Raw genomic sequence first — 22,847 nt, 5'->3', positions numbered from 1 at the left:
AAATATGAAAAAACAAGAAAATCCAAGAGCTTAGTTTTAGCTGTAATAAATTTCTCTGTTTTACCATATCATAGCAAAACTAAACCTAAAGGAAAACTCTATTTCAATAAATCAAAGTATTAATGAGAGTACCATCTCCCAGTTTTCCTGCTTGCTCTGCAGCTCCTCCTTGCAGTATTTTGGTGAGAACATTCTCCCCTTCAGCAGGTGCCTGGCCTGCTGTAGCGCTGCCTATACCTCCCGGTTTGCTACCGATCCCAACGGGGGCAGCCTTGGAGCCTACAAACAACAACAACAAAAAATCTAAATCATCATGTACTGTGTGCCATATTTTTGCCTGTGGCGGTGGTTATGGCATCTTGACAGTGATACTATGACGTACCAATGCCTGTTAGAGGTGGCGTGGCTATTTTGGTAGGCTGAGGTGCTATTGGGATTCCTGCTGTAGGTTTCATTCCTGTGGCAGCTGCTGCAGGCGTGGTATCCATTTTTGCCTGAACAAAAATCAAGACAAATACTGAGTACGGGGAAACTGAAACTACTGAGTGGATTTCTGAGTGAGTCACGTTGTTCTCACACTTGCATTTCAGCAACAGCATCAAACAACAGCTTTATCCATAGTGGCATTTGGAACCGTTTTTGAAAGCTGAATAGGACACACCAGTGCAATTCACTGCTTATAATTATTATATCATCATAAAAGGCTTCTGTGGATTATTTAGAAAACACAACTACTTAAAATATGTCGCCATAAAAACATGTATGTTGTTGTATATGGGGAAAGCAAGGCCAGGTGTAGCTCTACTTACCGCTGCAGGTGGTTGCCCTGCTGCCGACCCTACTCCAGGCTGTCGTCCCTGTGCTGGAGCTTGGCCAGCTTTTGGCTGCTGCTGTGCTGGTCCAGCCCCTGCACTTGTTGGTATAGGCTGACTGCTTTGTATCTGGCCTTGCTGCAGCGGTTGCTGCTGCTGCTGCTGCTGCTGTTGTTGCTGTTGTTGCTGCTGCTGCTGTGCATTCTGCTGATGGTGCTGCTGCTGAGCATGTTGGGTACCATCAAGTGGCTCAGAGCCTGGATGCCTCCCCGACTGGTCCTGCCCACCTGACCGCTGCTGTCCAGAATGGCCCTGAGAGGTCTGCTGTTGCTGTGGTTTAGGCCCTGTTGCAGTGGGATCCTGTCTCCGGGACGTTGAGCGATCTCCTTGTCCCCTCTGACTCCTTCCTGCAGTGCCATGGTGATGACCGGAGTCACGAGAGAAGTCTCCTGAGTTCCGAGGGCTTCCCTGGGCAGAACGTGAGTCTGCACCGCTCCTTCTTTGTAAAGATGAGGAACTCCGGCCATCAGAACGGCCAGATGGGTCTTTGGGGTGTGTCCTGGAAGACCGAGAGGACCTGGAGTCTTCTGTGGAGTGGCGGGAAGAGCTGTGTCTGCCAGGGGTGCTGCTGTGGTGACGGTGGTCCCGTGGTGTGGAGGATGAGTGGCGTTGGTTGTACTCATCCTGTGGACCGTATTCCTCTGGAGGCTCGTCGTAATCATGGTAAGTATGTTTACTACGTCTGCCTGTGGACGAGTGACTCCCGCCTCCATGATGTCTTGAGCGATCAGAACGAGCCTCCCGTGGTTTCTCAAACCAGTCAGTCTCCTCTTGACCCAAATGATAGGCTTTTCAAAAATCAATACAGACATGATCAGTCAATGTCAGTGGTATTGCTTTGGCGGGTGGAGTAGCATGCAGACTGATGACATGCAAAATATCTGTAAAGCCATGCTCCATATTCCAGAGCCATGCAGATGTTTAAAAAAAAACAAAAGGAAAAAAAGAAGCAGCATTCACGGCCCACCTCATACATAAAAACTATGCATGCAAAACATGAATATAAAACATTTTTGGCATTGTTTGTCAAAGGAAAAAAAAAATAAATCAAAATAAAAATGGTGATGTTCTCCAAACTTGGCATGCAGTCTTTTCAGCACAGAGGAACAAACTACAGCACAAATAATTCAGCACCAGTTACCTTCACTGTCAGAAACAGCACAATGCATGTCATCTACAAGATAAGGGTCATCTGGTTTATAGACATGACTCCTGGGCAGGTCCTTCTTATGATGGTCCTGTACATCTGGAAGTGAATGGCTGGAGCCGTACTGGTTTCGCACGTCATGGGCTTCTGATATGCCAGAGCTTCTTCCCATGCCGACAGGCTTTCCAACCGGACTGAGCGGGCTCTCCTCTTCTGAATTCTGGCGCATAGGAGGCCTTCCACTGCGGCTACTTCTTTGAGATCGCTCCATAGCATCTCTTTCATACGATTTACTCCGGTGCCCTGTGGCATCTCTGGAAGAAATCTTGTCCATACCATATCCTGTAGACCTGGACCTACCAGAGCTATACATGCGGTCCTCTTCCTCAAGACCTTCACGACTGGTGCCATAATATTTCTGCTGGTCGTATGCACTTTTCTTCATCCCGTAGGTGGCATCATCCTGAAGCTTCTTGGATCTGGACACCACTGTACAGGAACCCCCCGTTGATGTTGTCATTGTGTAAGAGGCAAGGTCAGACTCCACATCCCGTGCTTCTTCAATAGGGGAGAATTTTGAAATTTTCTGCTCCATTCCCTGCTTCCTGTGTTTACTACGTTTAGAGGAGACTACGGCAGGGGCAAGATTCTTGGAAGTTAATTTGTGGCTGCTAGAGCTGCTGCGTGATGAGTGTTTATAATCATCATAGTAATAGGAAGAGCCTCCACTCACTGTGGTGCCAGTGCGACTGTCCACTGTGGTCTGGTAACCTGTGGAACTTATAGGTTTGCCATAAGCGTCCACGGGCTCATCATCTGGCCTGCCATATGCACTTCCTCGAGCGGGGCCATTCTCACTACGATACCGCCCTCCGACTGGATGACCCAGAGCATCTGTGGGTTGCCCACTGTCTTTTGTCAGCTCGCTGATGTCATCGATCATGACATAGTTCCTAGGAATACTCTGCTCTAAGTTAGAAGTGTAGAGACCATCTGTAGCATAAGCAGATGTGGGGCTCTCCACAGAATGAGTCAGGCCTGGCTCAGGTGGGCGGTATTGTCCATATGCATTGCCATAAGCTGAACCATAGCTGCTATCTGGAGCTGATGTAGCCACAGATACTGCAGGGTTGCTGATGACCTCATAATTGGTGGGAAGCTTTTGTTCAAGGTCAGCCAAAGATGTTTGCCTTGGTCTTTGATGGACTGTGAGAATCTCAGCCTGGGGCTGATAGGAGAGGCCAGGCTGGTAGGAACTGTGAGTGGGATAAGGAAGGCTCTGTCCTGGCATAGGTTGAGCAGGTGAATGGAAGCCCTGGTGACCATGCTGTTGCATGCCAATGTCTGTCTGATAAGAGGACTGGCCATACATGCGTGAGGAATAAGTTCCCTGGTTCTGATATCCAGGGCCTGGTGGGGGATGTGGCTGGAATGTTCCAGGCTGGGGTGCAGAGGATGAAGGGTACTGAGGAGGCTGGAAACCTATCTGTTGGTAAGTGGAGCCTGGTTGCTGTGTAGATGTTTGAGGGTATGGATAAGACATATAAGATGAAGTTGAGGGATACTGGGAAGTTGCAGTGAGATCATTCGTAAACTGACTCAGTGGGGCAGTGCTGGGCCTTGTCAGCAAACCATTAGCGTCAAAGGTTCCAGTTGCAGCTGCCATCCTAAGGTTATTGAGCTCGCTGTCTGACATGTAGTCTCGGGCATCACCCATACATCGCAGGTAGGCCAATTCTCTCCTCTCTCTCTCTTTCACCATAGTCTCCTTTCGTTGTGTAATGCCTAGCTCCAAATAGCGTAGCTTGGCATCAATCTCTTTTTCTTCTTCCTCCAGTTCAGCCTGCTGCTTACGAAGCTTCGACGACTCTTGTTCCACAGCTTTTAGTTCGCTCAGAAGGCCAGCCTTGGTGACACCCTGGGCGGGTCTTGGGAGAACCCTCTGGTGCATGCCAGGAGAGCTGTACATTTGTGCTGGAGTAACAATGGGAAGTGGAGTCTCCTCTGGAGGGGGGCTGGGGAGAGTCCTCTTTATTTTCCTCATCAGAGAGTTCTGCTGCTGCTGCAGGGAGGCCATCTGCTAGGAGGGGCAGATACACATCAGCAAACACGGAGCTATAAACAGAATGTGTTTATGTAAATTAAACTCATTACTGTACACTTAGTACTCATAGAGAAGCTGCACACATCTTCATCTCTACACCGAAGCAAAGAACTATTAAGCCCTGTGTTTTGTCAGACTCCCTGACGTTAATTGAGCTATGTACTATGAGAGCCTGAAATTCATCAGTATTTTAATTAATATGGTTTAATTTTATTAAAACGTTCCACTGAAGCCAGAAATTGTAATTGAAATTTTTCATGTTATGCCAGGTTAATAATTTTAATAAAATGTTTAGAACTAAAAGTCAACACAGAGCACCACGCTATATCACACTACATAAAAATGTTCAAATGTAACCATGTTGTTTATTAAAACAGTAATATTAAAACCACTGTTACTGTAATGAACTAAGCATTAGTCTACAAAGCTATTATCTTAAAATAACAGCAATTTTTCTAAATTTAAGGCCCATAAAGGTCAATGACAAAATTTTTGATGAAATATAATGTTGAACAAATTCTGTGTTTTAGCAGTTTAGTATATGTAAAGATAAGCAGATGATGGTTAGACATACTTTTCAAGGAGAATAAAATGAAGAATAAAATGAAGCAAATGTCTTCTGATTTCACTCCAAATGTAGTTTCAGAAAAATGCTAATTTTCCCTTTACTGCTTTGATAGTTGCTGTGGCTGGACTTCTTTTACAAGACATAAATATTTATGCGCCTCATGCAAGTAAGAACAGTGAAACATAACAAATAAAACACAGTTTAAAAAGATATCTATGCTAGTCTTTTACTTACAAAACATTTGTGCTTCGTTGATCCATGATGGAGGGTTTTTTTTAGTATCCACAAGAGAATCGAGTTTTAAATGTTAACACTAAAGATTAGAGGTATGTATATGAAAAAGACTTGGTCTAAGTGCAGAGCGATATTAATTTATTTTGACCAGCTGCTAACAATTAGGGAGCGAGCAAGGCAGCGGTGGGATTACTTCACATTGTGTCTCCCTGTGGCAAAACTTTAGGGTTTACCAAAAATAGAAAACGTGGCAAATAGAGAGAGAGACAAACGGACTAAAAATGTATAAATGGAGAAGATAGGGGAGGAGACGTAGCAGAAAAGCTTTTCTGATTTTGCCATCTGCTCTTATGAGATCATTCTGGTACTCTGTCAATGCCAGATCCTGTGTGATTATCCATGTTCATGTCCACACAAAGCATCCGAGACATCCTGGATACATATTAAAGGAAAAGCCTGAACCTTTGACCTTGCAGTCAGGGGATATACTGGCTCTGTTATGCAAATTAATATAAGAACTGTTATAATCACCTTTATCCTTTGATGGAGCATTTCTGTCCTGATGGGACAGGTTTGACCAGTATGAAAATGATGTGGATGATATTCTATGGCTTTAAAAGTCTTCAAATCTAAATTGAGTTGATTTTCGACCAGTTTGTTGTACATCGCTCTCCACCTCCCTTTTTTAAACACCAAATGAAGGGAAAATATTCTGGAAGAATTGTGTTCATCCTTACCATAAAATCTCAACCTTGGAAAATGAACTCCAAGGTGCACTGAAGCAGCTTTGACAGCATATGTTGGCGTAAACTGTGTGTGTGTGTGTGTGTGTGTGTGTGTGTGTGTGTGTGTGTGTGTGTGTGTGTGTATTTTTTAATTCACGTAATGAAGTTTTAGTTTTATAGTGTAGAAAAGCACTATGTGACTTCAAATAGCCCCCAAAAGGTGCTCCTTTTATTTGATTGTATCTGTGCTAATAGGCTCTAGTAACTATAGAATAAATTAGTCTTGAATGTGTAACACTAATAACCACACATTAGTTTAACTAGTTTCTAAAGTCAGATTTGTCTTGTGATTATACTCTTCAAACAGGCATTTAAATTTTTAGAATTCTACTAGTTCTTTGTTGTGTATAAACACTGATATGTTACATGCATGATAAACTCTGTTTAAACAAAAGGTTATGATTTTGTACCTGACTGTTGGACACAGCTTGTTGGTGATATGGGGAGAACCTGGTCTTGACAGGGTCCTCTGATGTAGGACTGAGAGGCTTTGGATCCGACATCGAACGCTGCACACTTTTTATGGGTCTTGGTAGAGTCTGGTGGCGTTGGGGTGACTCGGCGGTGAAGGCCTTTTGCTGGGGCGTTACGTGGGCCTTGTTAAGCTTCTCCTGTGAGGCAAATGTTGTCTCTAGCATGCGATGAGGAGACAGCGGAGATACAGGGGAGTATAGCACTTGGGGAGATTTGGGGGGCTGGCGAGAATGAGACTCATTCTGTTGCTGCTGATAGCCGATTTCCAAGGGGTCTGGTTTCCTCCTCTCAAACTTAACAACTCCTTGGAGTCTAGGGGAGATTGGGTCAGATGTGTTTGCTCCTACTATATGCAGACTTGTTGAGTAGGGGCTGATAGTTGTGGGCACACTTAGCTGAGGGGCGACCACTCCCTGGGAATGAGACTCTGGTTCTGTCTGGCAGGCCAGACTCTCTCCTTTGTGCGTTCTTTCAGGAGCCGCAATGTAATGTAACAGGTCAACCTTTGAGGTTTCTGCCACTGTAATGTGGATTGCAGGCGAAACCCTGCCTAGTTGGTCAGGTTCTGTTTGGCATGATGAATCATTTGTGGTCTGAATAGCTATGCTTGCAGAAACCACTTTGGATGATCCTTCAGATTTAGCCTCACCGCTAGATTCAGAGTGCTTGGATGCACGTGATCGCCTGCGCCTTACGGGCTGCTGGTCCCATTCTGCCTGGTCCTCCTCATCAGTCTGTACACTGCAGTCTGCAATTCGCCGAGTTCTCCTGCGCCTGTTCATGAATCTTTCCTCTCCATCTTCGTCATCTGTTTGCACACAGCTGTCTGTAATCCTTTTCACAGAGTCCTCCTCTGAGCCATCCCTCAGCCGAGGCATGGAATTCTGCTTTTTCATAATCTTAGAGTCAACCTGTTTGTCACTGCTTTTTAAAGACATTTCAGAGGCTGAACTATGAATAGGTCGAGCTGCCACCACGGCTTGGACCAGCTGTCCATCTTGCCAAAACTGAACACTCTGTCCATCTTGCTGAATAACTCTACCACTTTGGTCACAAATAATAAACCCTTGAGGGGGACCTCCTCCAACAACAACACCTTGTATAGCACCTTGGGCAGATGTTGCTGCTGCTGCAGCTGCAGCAGATGCAGCAGCAGCTTCAGCCGCCACAGCTGCCGCTGCTGCCTCCACTGCTGCTGTCTTTTGCCTTTTCTGCTCCTCCAACTGCTGCTGGAGCTGCTGCTGTAATGACTGGATTTGCTCAAGCTGCATTCTCTGTTGAGCTAGTTGTTCCCTTTGCATAATGAGCTGCGTTTCGCGCTCAGCTTGCTGCTGCTGTAGGACTTGCTGTTTGATCGTCTGCAACTCTTGGATCTCACGCTGAACCAGGAGCTGTTCTTTTTCTCTGTGACGCTGAAGCTCCATACGATCTCTTTCAAGCTCCTCTTGCAGACGTAACTGTCGTAATTTCTCTAGTTCAACCCGTTCTCGTTCTAACTGCAGCATGTGCTCTTGTTGCTGACTCAGTCTCTCATCTTCCTTACCTTTCTGAGCATCTGTGGGTGGAGAAAGTTTGGAGCTTGGTGCTTGTGCAGAACCATGTGGTGGTGCTTGCGAGTGACTTTGCGGCAAAACTAACTGTTGAGGCTGACTGACAGGTTGTGCTTGAGTTTGGGTTTGAGTGAGGGATAAAGGCTCAGTTTGAGCAGGCAACTGCTGTGCCTGCACTGGCTGGACAGTTGGAGGCTGGCTTTGAGCTTGAGAGAGAGCTGTAATACTCTGCGATGAGAGCTTAGAGTGGTCTATTTGATGATCAGCTGTTGTGTACATCCCAGTGGCAACAACACTTTGTACTGCAGTTTGTGATGGTGCAATTGTTGTAACTGTTTGTGGAGCAACTGTTGTTAAAGGCTTTCCAAGGTACATTGGAGTTTCTTGGTGGGAGCTGCTTACCACGGGCATACCTCCTGATGGTGTGGCAGACGTTTGATATTGGTTTGGAGGAGGGTATGAATATGCTCCCTGCGTGGACAGAGGCATCCTGGGAGTCAACTGAGGCAACCTTGTAAGACTAGCCAATGGTACAGCAGTTACACCTGTAGGGTACGATCTGTAAATTCCTCTCGGCATGGGGCGCAGGACAGAGGCAGGCTGTGTAGTAATTGGCAAGGTAGAGGCAATGGGAGCATTTATGGTAGAATATATCATTCCATCACCTCCCCTCAAAGCAGCAGGGTACAAGGCGCGTATACTAGCTTGTCTAGCATTTATTAGATTTGTTAGGGTTTGGCCATTTGCTGTTGGTCTTCCATCTGGTCCATAGAGTAAATTTGCTCTTATTGATGCTAAGCTTTGCTGGAGATTTAACTTTGCTAAAGGTCCACCCCTTCCTGCCCCATATGGTAATTCTGCATTAGTTCCATACCGGTTCCCATACTGATCCACTGTGTTAAGAGCTGCACACATGCGACTGATCTCCCTGGCAGTGGTCGCACTATACTGAGCCAAATTGGAGTCCTGTGATACTGTTAGGTCACGTGAACTGTAGGCATAGTCTGAACTGATATTTGACATGGAGCCATATCGGCGAAGGGGTAACGAAGGGCCTCCGAGATCTCCTTGGTGACGCAAGTCTGTGTAGGAACCATACTGTGCTCCCATGCCAAGGTATCCACCTTCATAAACCTGATTTATACTGCTAAGATCTACTGCCATACCACCCTGGAGATTATTCTGGTAGTGGCTAGCATCAGTCATGGAAGGCAGATTAGTATCCGACATGGATGGCTGTATTCTTCCTGAGGGGACTATGGGTGTTTGGTATGCTTTATGTTCGTCTGTCATTCCTTGTGTAACTTGAGGCTGGTGTTGTTGTTGTTGGCTAATGCTGTAGTGAGGTGACTGGGGAGGATGGGCTGCTTGAGAGCTTTCAGTGGTCGTGTTTTTATCTGAGGATACTGTGGTAGACTTCTGAGTGAGTGACCCTGAACAGGAACCACCAAAGGGCAATTTGTAAACAACATCACAACAAGCCACCTGGTTTTCTGGTTTGATCTGTCCAGTAAGATCCAAGACCTGAGGAGGGGGAGGAGGTTCCTCTCGCTTTATCAGTTGAGTCACTGTGCCACTTTGTGATGGATTACTCTCATCAAGGTGCACCATCATCACATGGGGCTTACCTGTGGACAGGTTCATTACTGTTGGCTTATTTTTTAGTTCTAAGGCAACTCCACCATACAATTCGTGGGGAATATTAGAAGCAGGAGCCCCAGAAACTGATGGTGGAGCCAGTGGGGAGACTCTAGGTATGGCACTAGCAGTCACTCCAGGCTGGGCACTGCTTGTCTGGTTCACTACAAGGTCTTTTTTTATCAGCAATGGCTGGACTTGATTAGCCAAATTATAACGAGCAAAAGAGGATTGCTGCTGGTGCTGCTGGAGCTGTTGTTCCAGAAGCTGTTGCTGCTGAAGCAGCTTCTGCTGCTGTAACTGCAGTTGTTGCTGTTGTATACCCAGATTCTCCAGACAGGCATCAATTTTGGGAATAGATGGGTCTGTGATTGGTGGCTTACTTTGGGTTAAACAGACAGCTGATCCAACACCTTGCCCAAGATCCACACGGTTTTGTAATGGATCTCCATACACGACAGGCTGCTTTGGTTGGGATATGAATGTTGAACCTGCGACTGTGACACTCACTGTGGTTGGCGTTGATACAGATACGTGTGGTTGCTCTTGTGCATTTAGGTTCATGATAAGAGGTTGCACTGCTGTGTGTCTACCAGCCGGCTGCTCTGCTCCTAAAGAGTATCGTCTCGTGTCAGAGGCAAGGGATGTTAGGTCCATTCCCTGGTCTGTCATTATAATTGGAGCTGGCCTCATTGGGGCCCTCAAATCCACAATATTAGTTCCAAGAAGTGTTTCACCCTGACCTACAACCTTTGAAGTGCCTTGAATATTTGAAATTTTACCTAGCGATATCTCCACAGATCCAGCACTTATACCAACATTAACTTTTTCAACATTCTGAGCCATCTGAGAAGAATGTTTCAGGGACTGTTGAGATGGGTGTTTTTGAGGTGATGTTGGCGAACTTGTCGAAGAGGGATGCGAGCTGTAAAGTGTTTTACAACTTGCTTGTGTTGGTGATGACAAAGGCGAAGTGGAAGAATTTACAGTAAGTGGCTTGGCAGGACTAGTTGTTTCTGAACCGAGAGTTATCACCATCACCGGTGAATCTTGGGAGGACTGCTGTCGTATGAGACGTGGCGAAACTGCTCTTTGAGGTGCCTGAGCCCCATGGGATGCTGCAGCTGATGTAGGACCACCAGGCACAGATGGCAGTTGCCTGCCGCCACTACTAGTGGATCGCACAGATGGGGCATGAGTTGGACTTTGTACTGGAGAAGCAGTGGGAGAGACTGGGGGGCTAGGCCCTTTGAAAAGGGAAAAGACTCTGGAGGTCAGGGAGGATGTTCCAGGGTCAGATGGTGCCTGTGTTGGCCTCTGGGAGCCTACCTTGGTGCCAGCAGGTACCGGGCCACCTGTTTGGCGATTTGTCACAGTATGACTCACAGCTTTTGTTGTGGCAACTCCAACAACACCTTCAATTTTGGCACTCTGTGTCATCATCCTGTTTTGTGTTTCTTTTGATAGATGCTGTGCTGCATGAATACCTGGAATTCTTGGATCACTGCCTGTTGTAGAGAAGGACATAGGTGCAGTAACCTGTGTTGGGCTTGAGCCAGGGGTGAGTGCAGTTCCAGCTTCAAGATGATGCTTATCATCAGACTGAGAGGTACTTTTCCGCTGATTAACAGCTTGCCCCTGCCTCTGCATGAGCTGTGCTTTCTTCATCATCTCCTCGTACACTTCCTCTGCACTTTTCAGTGTTTTATCAGATGGTAAAACTGCTGTCTTTTCTGTTGGAGAGTAGAGAGAAGTAAAGGTTGGAAGGTTATACTCATTTCCTGATTTGTAAAGCTTTCCACCAATTATCTCAAAGCCTTCTGCCTCAGAGTCCATAGAAGGTGAGTACTCCGAACATGACGATCTGTGAAGTTCCTCCATCTCAGCAGCCTGCCTCAGCTCCTCTGTTGGTGATGCATCCTCGATAGGAGAGAGATTACTTGGAGGAGTTTTGGACCTTTCTCTGCGTCTTTGGGCTCGTAGCTCTTCTTTATCCCTTTTTGTTTTTCGGGCAGTACTTCTGATCCTCTGTTGCTCTAAATCTCTCATTTGCTCCTGTTCTCTAAGTAGTTCTTCCTCCTCTCTAAGCTCATCCTCCTCAGATGAGTCCTCAATGGTTGGCAGCAGGGGCCCATGGGAACGATGGCGAGCCTTTCTCTGCTGCTTAGCCTCCTCTAGTCGTGCCCTACGGCTAGGGCTGCTGTCACTGTCATCCTCCATGGATGACACAGATGTGGGGGATGTTCCAGAGGTGTAGCTGGGGGTGGTGGCAGGCAGAGTTGATGAATACTCTCCTTTAGACCGCTCCTCTGGAGACCCAGTCAGACTTTCCATCTCTAGCTCTGGTTCTCTTAGGTCATGCTCAGTACTGAGCTCCATGTCTCGATTGTAGCTGTTGGTGTTATTTAGCTCAATGGTTTTAAAGCGGCGAAGGCCTCCAGCGATCACAACGTCTTCTTCTTCATTTGCCTTATAAGCCCCTTCTGAAACCTTGGCGTCATCCTCAAAACTATTAGAATGATGAGAGAGTCGTCGCCTCTCTTTGTTTAAGTCTCCACTTGTTTTATGTGACTTTTTTACTTTCTGATTTCCATAATCTTCTAAATCTTCTTCATCAGCACTCATCTCCATAATTTGCCTCCTCATGTATTCTTCATCTGTTAAATCTTTATGTGACTTCTTCTGTCTTACTGGCAATGGTGAGAGACCACTTTCACTGCTGTCCTCCACGTAATCATGCCGAAGCTTACAACTGAGGTCATCTTCTGATTCATCTCTTGCTGCATCATCATCGGGACTGATGTCCTGTCCTACCGACAGTGAATGTGGCCTGTGCTTCTGATCTGAAGTACTCTTTGACTCCAACAGAGGTTTCATGGAGCTCTCCAGCTTGGTGATTTCTGAGGGGATGGAGGCACCTCTTTCACTGAGCTTGAGTCCTTCTTCCCGAATCTGACCAGTAATTTCCCCATGAGAACTGGAGATGCCATCTGAAGAGTATCCAGTGTCACTTAAACTCTGAGAACTTGATTTGTTGGAATCCTAAGAAAAGAGAGGAAGAAGAGAAGAGGTCAGAAGCAAAAAAGACATACTTTTTTCCTGTAATTAATTAATGAAAAAGTATATTACAAGCTTCAGTGCACATCTTGTATCCAACTATTTCATCCAGCTCATCAGTGACATTTCTATGAGCATTTTTGAAATGCTTAGGAGTAAAATTAATTCACTACACCTAATAAAGATGAAATAGTCTCTAATAGTAATATATTAGAGAATAATTAACTTGGAAATAACATATCCGTAAAGAGACAGTTCACCCCAAAATAACAATTCTTACTTCGTGGCGCACAAAGCACCAAAAAAAGTTATCTTGATACATGTTTTTTTTTGGGTGGCAGGCAAAAAAGGTTAATTTGAAAATCCAGGAGCTATGTCTCTTTCTAGAATGTATGACTGCACAACTAAAAAAAGACCACCGACCTTGGTGGGAGTAGTTCATTCTAGGAACTACATTCTTTTTATTGAACTACACATGCAAATAAAAAGAAACTATACATGCTGCCACACTGTCACAACTACAAGCCTCACAGCACAGGTAAATGTGATGCAGGTGGTGGATGCAGTGGGGTAGAAAGAAAAAAACTTCTTGAAAGTGATTAGTGCTGGATTCACTATTTATTTAGAGTAACCAGGTCATGATGTTGAGAAACAGACTTTATTAGGGTTGAGTTTTGAGCACCACTTGGTAAGTGGCAGTTAGCTCCTTGATATTCACCAAACTATATGGTGAAAAAAAGTGGGCAGCTCGCACTAAGTTTAGATGGAAAGTCAGCACTATAGGCCAGAGGAAACATAAATTTGTCTTTTTTATGTGTGAACTGTTTCTTCAATCAAACAACCAGATATATTAACATTTTAGGTTAAAATCAACCCAAATATTTACACTTTATTTCTTTTTGGTTTTAGAAATTAGGCAAATTTGCAAAAGTTGCCATTTAGAAATATTTATGCATTTGTACTTGTACTTGGAAAAAAAGACCAACTTAACTGCAAAATGTTTCTGTCTTATAGAAAAGAAAAAAGAAAACAAAATAATTAGTGTCATTAGTAATGAATTATTTCATAGTTTATTATGGCTGTTGACTGTCTCGTCTTGATTTGGGTTGAGTTTGCCTTTCAGCATTATGTACACACAGATGGATAAATACACTGACACAGCATGACTATAACAGACAGTTGAACATACAAACAATTACGGACAAATGTCATTTGATTACATGCTTCATTGCCATCTTTGATGCATTCTCCATTGCATTCTTCCAACCGCTGAAGAATAACGAACATGCTTAGAATGCTTAAAATATCATCACGTGTCACATTAAACAAACACAAAAAAAGTTCAAGAAAACCTGCAAATAAAATAAAAGTGGACAAAACATGGCTGCAGAACGAAGGCATGATCTGAATGTAAGAAATGGCTCCTGAGACCAATGATGACGATCATAAGGATGAGGATGAAAATGACATAGATGGTGATGTTAAGGACATCATGATGATGAAAAAAGTCCATTAAAAGGAAATCATCTCACTACCAAGTGAAGGAATTTCTGTATCTCTATCTGTTCTTTGCCTCTCTCAAATGTAGTTTCTCACATTTATTTTCTCCACACGAGGTGACCTTAAAGTTGACGTCACCCTCCTCCGTGCCTTCTTAATGATGTCACTGGTCTTGATATCATAATAATTCCTAAATAAAACTGATGCTGACAACTACCTTTTCGTGACAGCACTACTCTATTTTATGCAAAAGATGTTATGATATAGCACCTTTAGGTAAAGATGTAATTATTTACACCTTAAACTTTGCTCAGGATTAAAGAGATAATGATGACAGAGTGGTGGAACAGATGAAGTTATGAAAATTATAATACGAACATAAAATCATAGAGAGCTTGATAAGCACAATAATTAAAAAATGTAAAAAAAAAAAAAAAAAGAACAACTCTTAATGGAGCAAAATAAATAAAAAAAAAAGGTGACTCAAGTGGAACAGGTGAAGGCGAAGAAGTTGCAGGTAGCTCACTTCATGGTGTCTTGACTTCTGCGCATCTTCAGGTATCTTCGTGTCTTTTGGAGAAGTGACAGTCTCTGACAATGCCTTCTTTGGCGAGGCTTTGACGTCTTCTTTTAGAGATTTAGATGCAACTTTAGTCTTCTCCTGGCTTTGCAGATGTTTGCGGGCCTGGTTGTTACCTGTGGGTTTAGACTGAGTAGGTATGGTTTTTGAAGGGGTGGAAGAAGCCTTGGCATTGCTGGGTGCAGCTTTACCAGGGGTAGATGAAGTCTTGGGACCAGAAGGGCCCTTAGTCTGAGCAGAGGGCTGAGCAGATACCTTTGTCTGAGTCAGCCCTTTGGCCTGGCTCGGGCCCTTTGTCTGGTTAGCTGGCTGAGCAGGGACCTTACTTTGAGCGTGTGACTGAGTAGGACCCTTAACCTGACCAGGTCCCTTACTCTGAGCCGTGGGTTGTGTTGGACCCTTAACTTGGGAAGGTGGCTGGGTTGAACTCTTAAGTTGGGCAGAACCTTTGGTTTCAGAGGTAGGCCCAGCCTGTTTCACATTAGAGAGAGGGCCACTTACTTGGGGACCCGCTGGTTTCTGTTGTTGTTGAGGACCTGTGGTCCTGGGCCCTGATAGTTGATTGGGCCCTTTCTGTTGAGGTGGTTGTTGATTGGCTGGAACAGGTGACCGGGGGGATGCCATTGGCTGTGGAACAGGAGCTGGAATATCTCCCAAGCTTCCTGACAGGGCCCGCTGTGTCTGGCAGTTCAAGCATAACCATTCTTTCTTCTGAAAAACAAAAAGAAGAAAGCAGGATTTAGCCATGAAGTAAAGAAATCAGATAGGAGAACATGATTTCATAGTATGTACATCAGCAAAACAAATTATACACTAATGCTAGTAAAAGAAACAATTTGAATTTTCTGCCACCAGCAAACCTCAGGCATGATTAGGTGCTCATAGTAATATTTTCCAAAACACACTACTGGATTCTTATTCCCAGTGATTGATGGGTACAAGCATAAAGATCTGTCTGTTAGTTAGATATATTAAATCCAAGTCATGTTTCTTCATAAATGGTCACGGTGTGCTAAGGACATGCTATAGCAAGTCTGAACAACTGAATATTTGAAAGCCTGTCCAAACAAGGCCTTTCATCTCCTCAAGAAGACTTAATAATTTGACAGCATTTAGCACTCTCAAACCGAGTACACAGAAGAAAGAGTGCAGCACAAATACAAATGAACACAACTGTTATTAGATTGGGCGGGTGCAACAATCATCAGATCTTTTATGGAGCCCATAGCATCTGCAAGAGCAGCATTCACCCTTCACAGTCATCCTCGCTAAGCCCTATGTTTGGAGAGAGGAGTGTGACACTGTTAAAAATTTAGTACAAAAGCCATCACAGACAGGATATTAACATAAACAGATTCAATTTCAGGTCAACACAACACATCGATCAAACTGCTCAATGGAAAGAAATGGTTCGATTACAGGTAATGAAAGCTGAAAATAGAGGGGAAGGAACTATGTTTGTAACACAGCCTCCTGTTAATGACAATCATCTGTGCCTCGGGCCTGAAGAATGAGCATTCTTGTGTCACCGACTTGTACAACAAAACAAATAACCTCATAAACACCTCCATTGCTGATTACCATCTGCCCAAATAAATCATTTCTTTTATTGGTGTAATACTTCAAAAGCATAAATACAGAAGATGGAATTTAACAACATGCCCGGTAACAGCTAATAAATAAAATAATGGTGGTAGGTGTGCAGTGACTGTATCAGAGGACATCTTTACCGCGGTGCAAACAGTCAAGATGGCAGAGAAGGTTGCAAATAAAACATTTATTTTTAACGCACCCTTACGTTTTCATCACACTGCAATGATCAAATGGAAAAGGGAGTCATTGAAGTCACTGGGATGCTGTCTTTCAGTCAAATTCAATTAAGGAAAGTTACATTAAGAAGAGATCCTCCTGAGTTATACAAATAAATGAGAAAAGCCCACGTTCCACGTAAGACAAAGAGAGACTGACAGAGACTGACAAGCATTTAATCAGCAAGAAACATCTGATCAGCACAATAGGGATCTTAATCTAGAGACCCAAGAGGCCAGCATTTGATAGATATGTCTCTAGTGATAAGGTCTGTGAGTACAACAGTCTGTCTTCTTTATCATTTTATACAAAACCTTTAGAGACATTGACCCGGCCCTGTGTAAGGGAGAGACTGATTGTTCTTCTTAGTGGTCCTTGTCTGTCCTCTATTAGATTCAGTGGCCACAATGAATGGTGGCCGCATGGTCATGGACACCCTAATTGAAAAGTAGGATTAAAAACAAACTATAGAAAATGTAGGTATACCAGTTCAACTGCTCATTAATGTGAAGATTAATTCAGCCAATCGCAGGGCAGCAACATCAGAATATGGAAGAAAGGTGATTTCAGTTACTTTGAATGTACAACTACTGTGATTTTCTCTCACAACCATCTTTACACAGAATGAAAAGCGAACATATCTAATGAGAGACAGTTCTCTGGGTGAAAATGCCCGTCAGCGGTCAGAGGATAATAGCCACACTGCTTCAAGCTGGAAGGAAGGCAAGGGTAAGTCAAATAACCACTAATTATAATTAGAGATGGCACGATACCACTTTTTTATGTCCAATACCGATACCGATATCATAAATTTGGATATCTGCCGATACCGATATGAATCCGATATAGTGTTTTTTAATCAACAAAACTGTCTTTTTAAATATCTTGCTGCATTTTGTACAAGTTCATACTCAAGTTTAAAACAACAACTACACTAAAGCTATTCTGTTATACCTGTATGCAAAAAAAAAAATTTCATAGTTCAGCAATACTGATCAATCTAATAAACTTAAACCTACACCATCCTCCCTATTCTGGTATTTTAAAGAGTACTTAGCGTAAATATTAAGCAACCTAACTAATAGGGTTCCAACTCCCAGCAACAACAAAAATAAATAAATAAAAAATAGGGAACCACCCCTCACGCTCCACCTCATGATGCTTAATCGACGTAATCAACCTTAATTTGATGCAGTGTGAAAAAAAATGCACAGAAATCAATTATTTTTCAATATATTAAAATATTAAATAGATTCAACATATTTCTTCAACAAAATTGCAGACTGCACAGATGGTACCTTCCCAAAGTAAAAAGTACTATAGCTTACTAGGGTATATATATATATATTAGACTTAATAGTTACTATATACAGTAATTGACTTCTATTCATTTTGCATCAAATTAAAACTTTGGGTGTCAGATAATTATTTATTAAAAGCTAGACATTTTAAATGAGAATAAGAAAGAAAAGTATGTCTTTGTGCCCCCTTTTCCCTGTTAATGCCCTATCGGCCCCCCTGGCTAAACTTTGCTAGATCCGCCCCTGCACAGTTACCAGCGTCAGCTACGTAGAAAAAGATCCTGGTGTAGAAAGTAATATTAAATAAATTCTAACAACAGCTTATCAAGCTTAAACGTGCTGCTGTTGTTTATCCACTGGTTTCCTCTTTCTGGTGCAAAGTGGGCCAAAAGCAAACAAGAGAGACGGACTCGCAACAGAAAAGCCGATCAGCTGATCATTAAGCAGTTTCATGATTGAAGTAGCAGCAAGAAGAGGCAGTGGCTCCATATATCGCTTGTTAAGCTTAACGCAGGAATGCTTTACAAAGATTCAGAGATGGACTTACACACTTGCTTTACTTCTCTCGGGGATAACTTTGTCGGAGATGAAATGCCGGGTTGCTAGCGAAGCTCCACAGCCGCTCTATCACGTGATGCATACTGCTTCGACGTGCTAACGTTCTGAGGTGAGTTACGGCTGTTGCAAGTTTTGTGAGGTGCTTTCTGATATTTAATGGATCGGATTACATTTTTCATTTTTCTCCGATATCCGATCCAGTAATTTAGGTCAGTATCGGACTGATACCGATACGTAATATCGGATCGGTCCATCTCTAATTATAATCAAGGTATGAATATACACAAAACATCAAACTTTGAAACAGAGGGGCTACATAACCACAAGACCTCACTGCATGTCACTTCTGTCAGTTAAGAACAGGAAACTGAAGCTACAGTTTACACAGGCTCGCCAACATCGGAAAATAGAAGATTGAAAAAATGCTGAGTCTCGATTGAGCCGTCATTTAGCTTGAATCAACGGTTCAAGCTTGCGTTGGTATAACTGTATGGGGAAGATGTTCCAGGCACACCTTGGGCCCCTACTAACTGATCATCATTTAAACACCACATCCTACCTAAGTATTGTGTTGCTGTCCATATCTATCCCATCTAGTGTACCCATCTTCTGATGCCTGTTTCCATCAACGTGTCATGTCACAAAGCTCAAACCATCTAGTCAAAAGTGGGTTTTTACCCGTGTGGTGTCCTCGGGATTCCCATATACTTGTTTGCCATTCACCTAAGGACCAGTTTTGACCCGAGGACACCACAAGGGTTCAGCAATGACTTCACTGTACTCCAATGGCCTCCACAGCCCCTAAATCTCAATTCAGCAAAGCACCTTTGGGATGTGGTGGAGCCAGGGATTCATATCATGGATGTTATCATGCCAATATGGACCGAAATCTCAGAGAAATGTTTCAAACACCTTATTGAATTTGAGATGTGACGAATTAAAGCAGTTCTTAAGGCAAAAGCAGGTCCAATCTAGTACTAGCAATGTGTCCCTAATGAAGTTGCAGTAAGAGTATCATTCTGAGAACTCCTCATTTCTTAATTATGATCTAATATAATAAATTCCTAATATAATACATTTCTCATGCATGTATGATAGATAAATAAAGACATATACAGGGAGTGCAGAATTATTAGGCAAATGAGTATTTTGTCCACATCATCCTCTTCATGCATGTTGTCTTACTCCAAGCTGTATAGGCTCGAAAGCCTACTACCAATTAAGCATATTAGGTGATGTGCATCTCTGTAATGAGAAGGGGTGTGGTCTAATGACATCAACACCCTATATCAGGTGTGCATAATTATTAGGCAACGTCCTTTCCTTTGGCAAAATGGGTCAAAAGAAGGACTTGACAGGCTCAGAAAAGTCAAAAATAGTGAGATATCTTGCAGAGGGATGCAGCAGTCTCAAAATTGCAAAGCTTCTGAAGCGTGATCATCGAACAATCAAGCGTTTCATTCAAAATAGTCAACAGCATCGCAAGAAGCGTGTGGAAAAACCAAGGCGCCAAATAACTGCCCATGAACTGAGAAAAGTCAAGCGTGCAGCTGCCAAGATGCTACTTGCCACCAGTTTGGCCATATTTCAGAGCTGCAACATCACTGGAGTGCCCAAAAGCACAAGGTGTGCAATACTCAGAGACATGGCCAAGGTAAGAAAGGCTGAAAGACGACCACCACTGAACAAGACACACAAGCTGAAACGTCAAGACTGAGCCAAGAAATATCTCAAGACTGATTTTTCTATGGTTTTATGGACTGATGAAATGAGAGTGAGTCTTGATGGGCCAGATGGATGGGCCCGTGGCTGGATTGGTAAAGGGCAGAGAGCTCCAGTCCGACTCAGACGCCAGCAAGGTGGAGGTGGAGTACTGGTTTGGGCTGGTATCATCAAAGATGAGCTTGTGGGGCCTTTTCGGGTTGAGGATGGAGTCAAGCTCAACTCCCAGTCCTACTGCCAGTTCCTGGAAGACACCTTCTTCAAGCAGTGGTACAGGAAGAAGTCTGCATCGTTCAAGAAAAACATGATTTTCATGCAGGACAATGCTCCATCACACGCGTCCAAGTACTCCACAGCGTGGCTGGCAAGAAAGGGTATAAAAGAAGAAAAACTAATGACATGGCCACCTTGTTCACCTGATCTGAACCCCATTGAGAACATGTGGTCCATCATCAAATGTGAGATTTACAAGGAGGGACAACAGTACACCTCTCTGAACAGTGTCTGGGAGGCTGTGGTTGCTGCTGCACGCAATGTTGATGGTGAACAGATCAAAACACTGACAGAATCCATGGATGGCAGGCTTTTGAGTGTCCTTGCAAAGAAAGGTGGCTATATTGGTCGCTGATTTGTTTTTGTTTTGTTTTTGAATGTCAGAAATGTATATTTGTGAATGTGGAGATGTTATATTGGTTTCACTGGTAAAAAAAAATTATTGAAATGGGTATATATTTGTTTTTTGTTAAGTTGCCTAATAATTATGCACAGTAATAGTCACCTGCACACACAGATATCCCCCTAAAATAGCTAAAACTAAAAACAAACTAAAAACTACTTCCAAAAACATTCAGCTTTGATATTAATGAGTTTTTTGGGTTCATTGAGAACATGGTTGTTGTTCAATAATAACATTATTCCTCAAAAATACAACTTGCCTAATAATTCTGCACTCCCTGTATCTGCTCAGTGTAACTGACTTTGAACACAAAATGATGTACAAATAATGGTTAGTGACATGTTGGCGTAGGTGTTAGTAGACAAAGCTACAGCTCACATTTAACACAACAGGATGAAAAGGATGAGGAGGTGGATGGGAAAAGAGGAAGGAGAAGGTGGTCCTGTAAGAATAATGATGCTGTTAGTGAAGATAATGTCTATTCAGGATATAGGTATATAATATTTGCTATATTTAATGCTGTTACTATATGCCGCTTATAATAATGTATAATTATTATTTATCTAAGCTGAATTATTATTTATGGGAGGCCACTAAAGCTAACATACTGAAACCTCTTCAGTATACCTACATGCACATCCCTGCAGACAGAGCAACAGTATAAAGGTGGTGAGACAGCAACGTCACTGTACATGTACATTTGTAAATGCAATAACAGACATATCAAATTATAGCAGGGTTTACCTTTTTTCCCCTTTCTGCATACTTAAAGAATGCATATGATTTTTCAAAGCATAATTACTGAAACCAAAACACCTGCAGCCAATGTATTTGCCAAGTGTCAGAAACTGAATCCACATTCTCTGCTTTACACTCAGCTAATATTTTTAAAACACTCAGATATAGCCTTCCAGCAGATTCTTTCCACACTGCCTACCTCAAAACAACACTGCATGCAGTGTGAATGAAGTTTCATGGCTTTATACACATAGATCCCCTTTTGTTTTTACTGTTCTTCAATTCAGTTTGATTTTATTTATTTGCATTGCACCAAATTAAAACAACAGTTGCCTGAAGGTGCTTGATATTGTAAGGTATAGACCCTACAATAATAATACAGAGAAAACTCAAACAATCAGACAACGATGAGCAAGCAGTTGGTGACAGCGGGAAGGAAAAACTCCCCTTTAAAAGCAAGAAACCTCAAGCAGAAACATGCTCATGGAGGGGCAGCCATCTGCCACGACTGGTTGGGGGTGAGGGGAGGGAGGCAGGATAAAAAACACACTGTGGAAAAGAGCCAGAGATTAATAATAACTAATGATTAAATGCAAAGTGGTGGACAAACACACAGATGGAAAAGATTTGCATGAAGAAGAAGCACTATCACTATATTTGCTTCCTTAAAAAAAATCCCTTTTTGTATTTGTGGTGCGTTCTCTTTAGAATACACATTTGGATATCTGCGTGTCTATGTTTATTACATGTATAAAACATCCTTAGCTGCTGTGGCCTGCACACAGAAAAATGAAAACCTCCAAGTCTTATTTAATCTATTAAGTCAGAAAGTAGTTGACGATTCTTTAAATGTAATTAACTTACAGGAGTTTTGCAAAAAAAAAGTTTTTTCATTGTCATCTTTTGCTAAACTTGTATGATGTTTTGTTGGTTTCACAATTAATTTTGCAAAAACAGCCACGTTTCAAAGATGACGCCCAATCAGTCAGGGGGAAAAGAGCTGTAATAAGTGGCAATGACCCAGCAAACATAGAACCTCAATAATAACTCAATTATGCAACATGAGTGACAAATTATGCAACTCCTTCCCTCAGAAATGATGCCATTTGAATCATGAATAGTGTGAAAATATGCAGTGCATCTTGGTTAATGCAGCACTAACAATAGTGTGGGCAACGACATCATTTTTCAACATTAAGCAGGATAAAGTAAGAGCCTGGAAAACATTTGGGTGCACCGTGAAAACACAAACCACAGGTTATGACTGTAAGGTACTACATTACTTAACTTCACCTACTCAGTTTGATAAAGTCCGAAACCCAACAAAGGGCCTCAACCAAATATAACGCAGCAAAAATAGACGTGACGGTTACATTAAAAATCTATCTATAATGCGCTATTTTTGCTGGTGCTATTCCTCCGTACAAGATAAAACCTTTGTTAATATGCCCGAATCCTAAAGGAATCTGCTGTCTCAACTGAGACCACAAAGCGTGGATGGAGCTACTGCAATGCCAAACAGACAGACTTGCTT

At 42.9% G+C, this 22,847-nt stretch overlaps 1 protein-coding gene across 5 annotated transcripts in view; it reads right to left on the bottom strand.

The window, feature by feature from the left end:
• Nucleotides 1-22,847, bottom strand: part of bsnb (bassoon (presynaptic cytomatrix protein) b) — a 79,449-nt gene that overhangs the window by 5,449 nt on the left and 51,153 nt on the right. For 3 of the 5 annotated variants that reach the window (XM_082533394.1, XM_082533396.1, XM_082533395.1), the window contains exons 4-9: nucleotides 14,456-15,220; nucleotides 6,121-12,414; nucleotides 2,014-4,099; nucleotides 810-1,660; nucleotides 383-494; nucleotides 133-279 (exon numbers count right to left, since the gene is read on the bottom strand). In XM_082533394.1, the coding sequence (XP_082389520.1) occupies nucleotides 133-279; nucleotides 383-494; nucleotides 810-1,660; nucleotides 2,014-4,099; nucleotides 6,121-12,414; nucleotides 14,456-15,220 (10,255 nt within the window). The remainder of the gene's footprint in view (nucleotides 1-132; nucleotides 280-382; nucleotides 495-809; nucleotides 1,661-2,013; nucleotides 4,100-6,120; nucleotides 12,415-14,455; nucleotides 15,221-22,847) is intronic. The other 2 variants (XM_082533397.1, XM_082533398.1) reach the window with 2 other exon arrangements.

This window comes from Aulonocara stuartgranti (assembly GCF_965226115.1).
Source record: "Aulonocara stuartgranti genome assembly, chromosome: 5".
In the NCBI taxonomy this organism is placed as follows: Eukaryota; Metazoa; Chordata; class Actinopteri; order Cichliformes; family Cichlidae; genus Aulonocara; species Aulonocara stuartgranti.
This window is presented reverse-complemented; position numbering and strand designations above follow the sequence as displayed.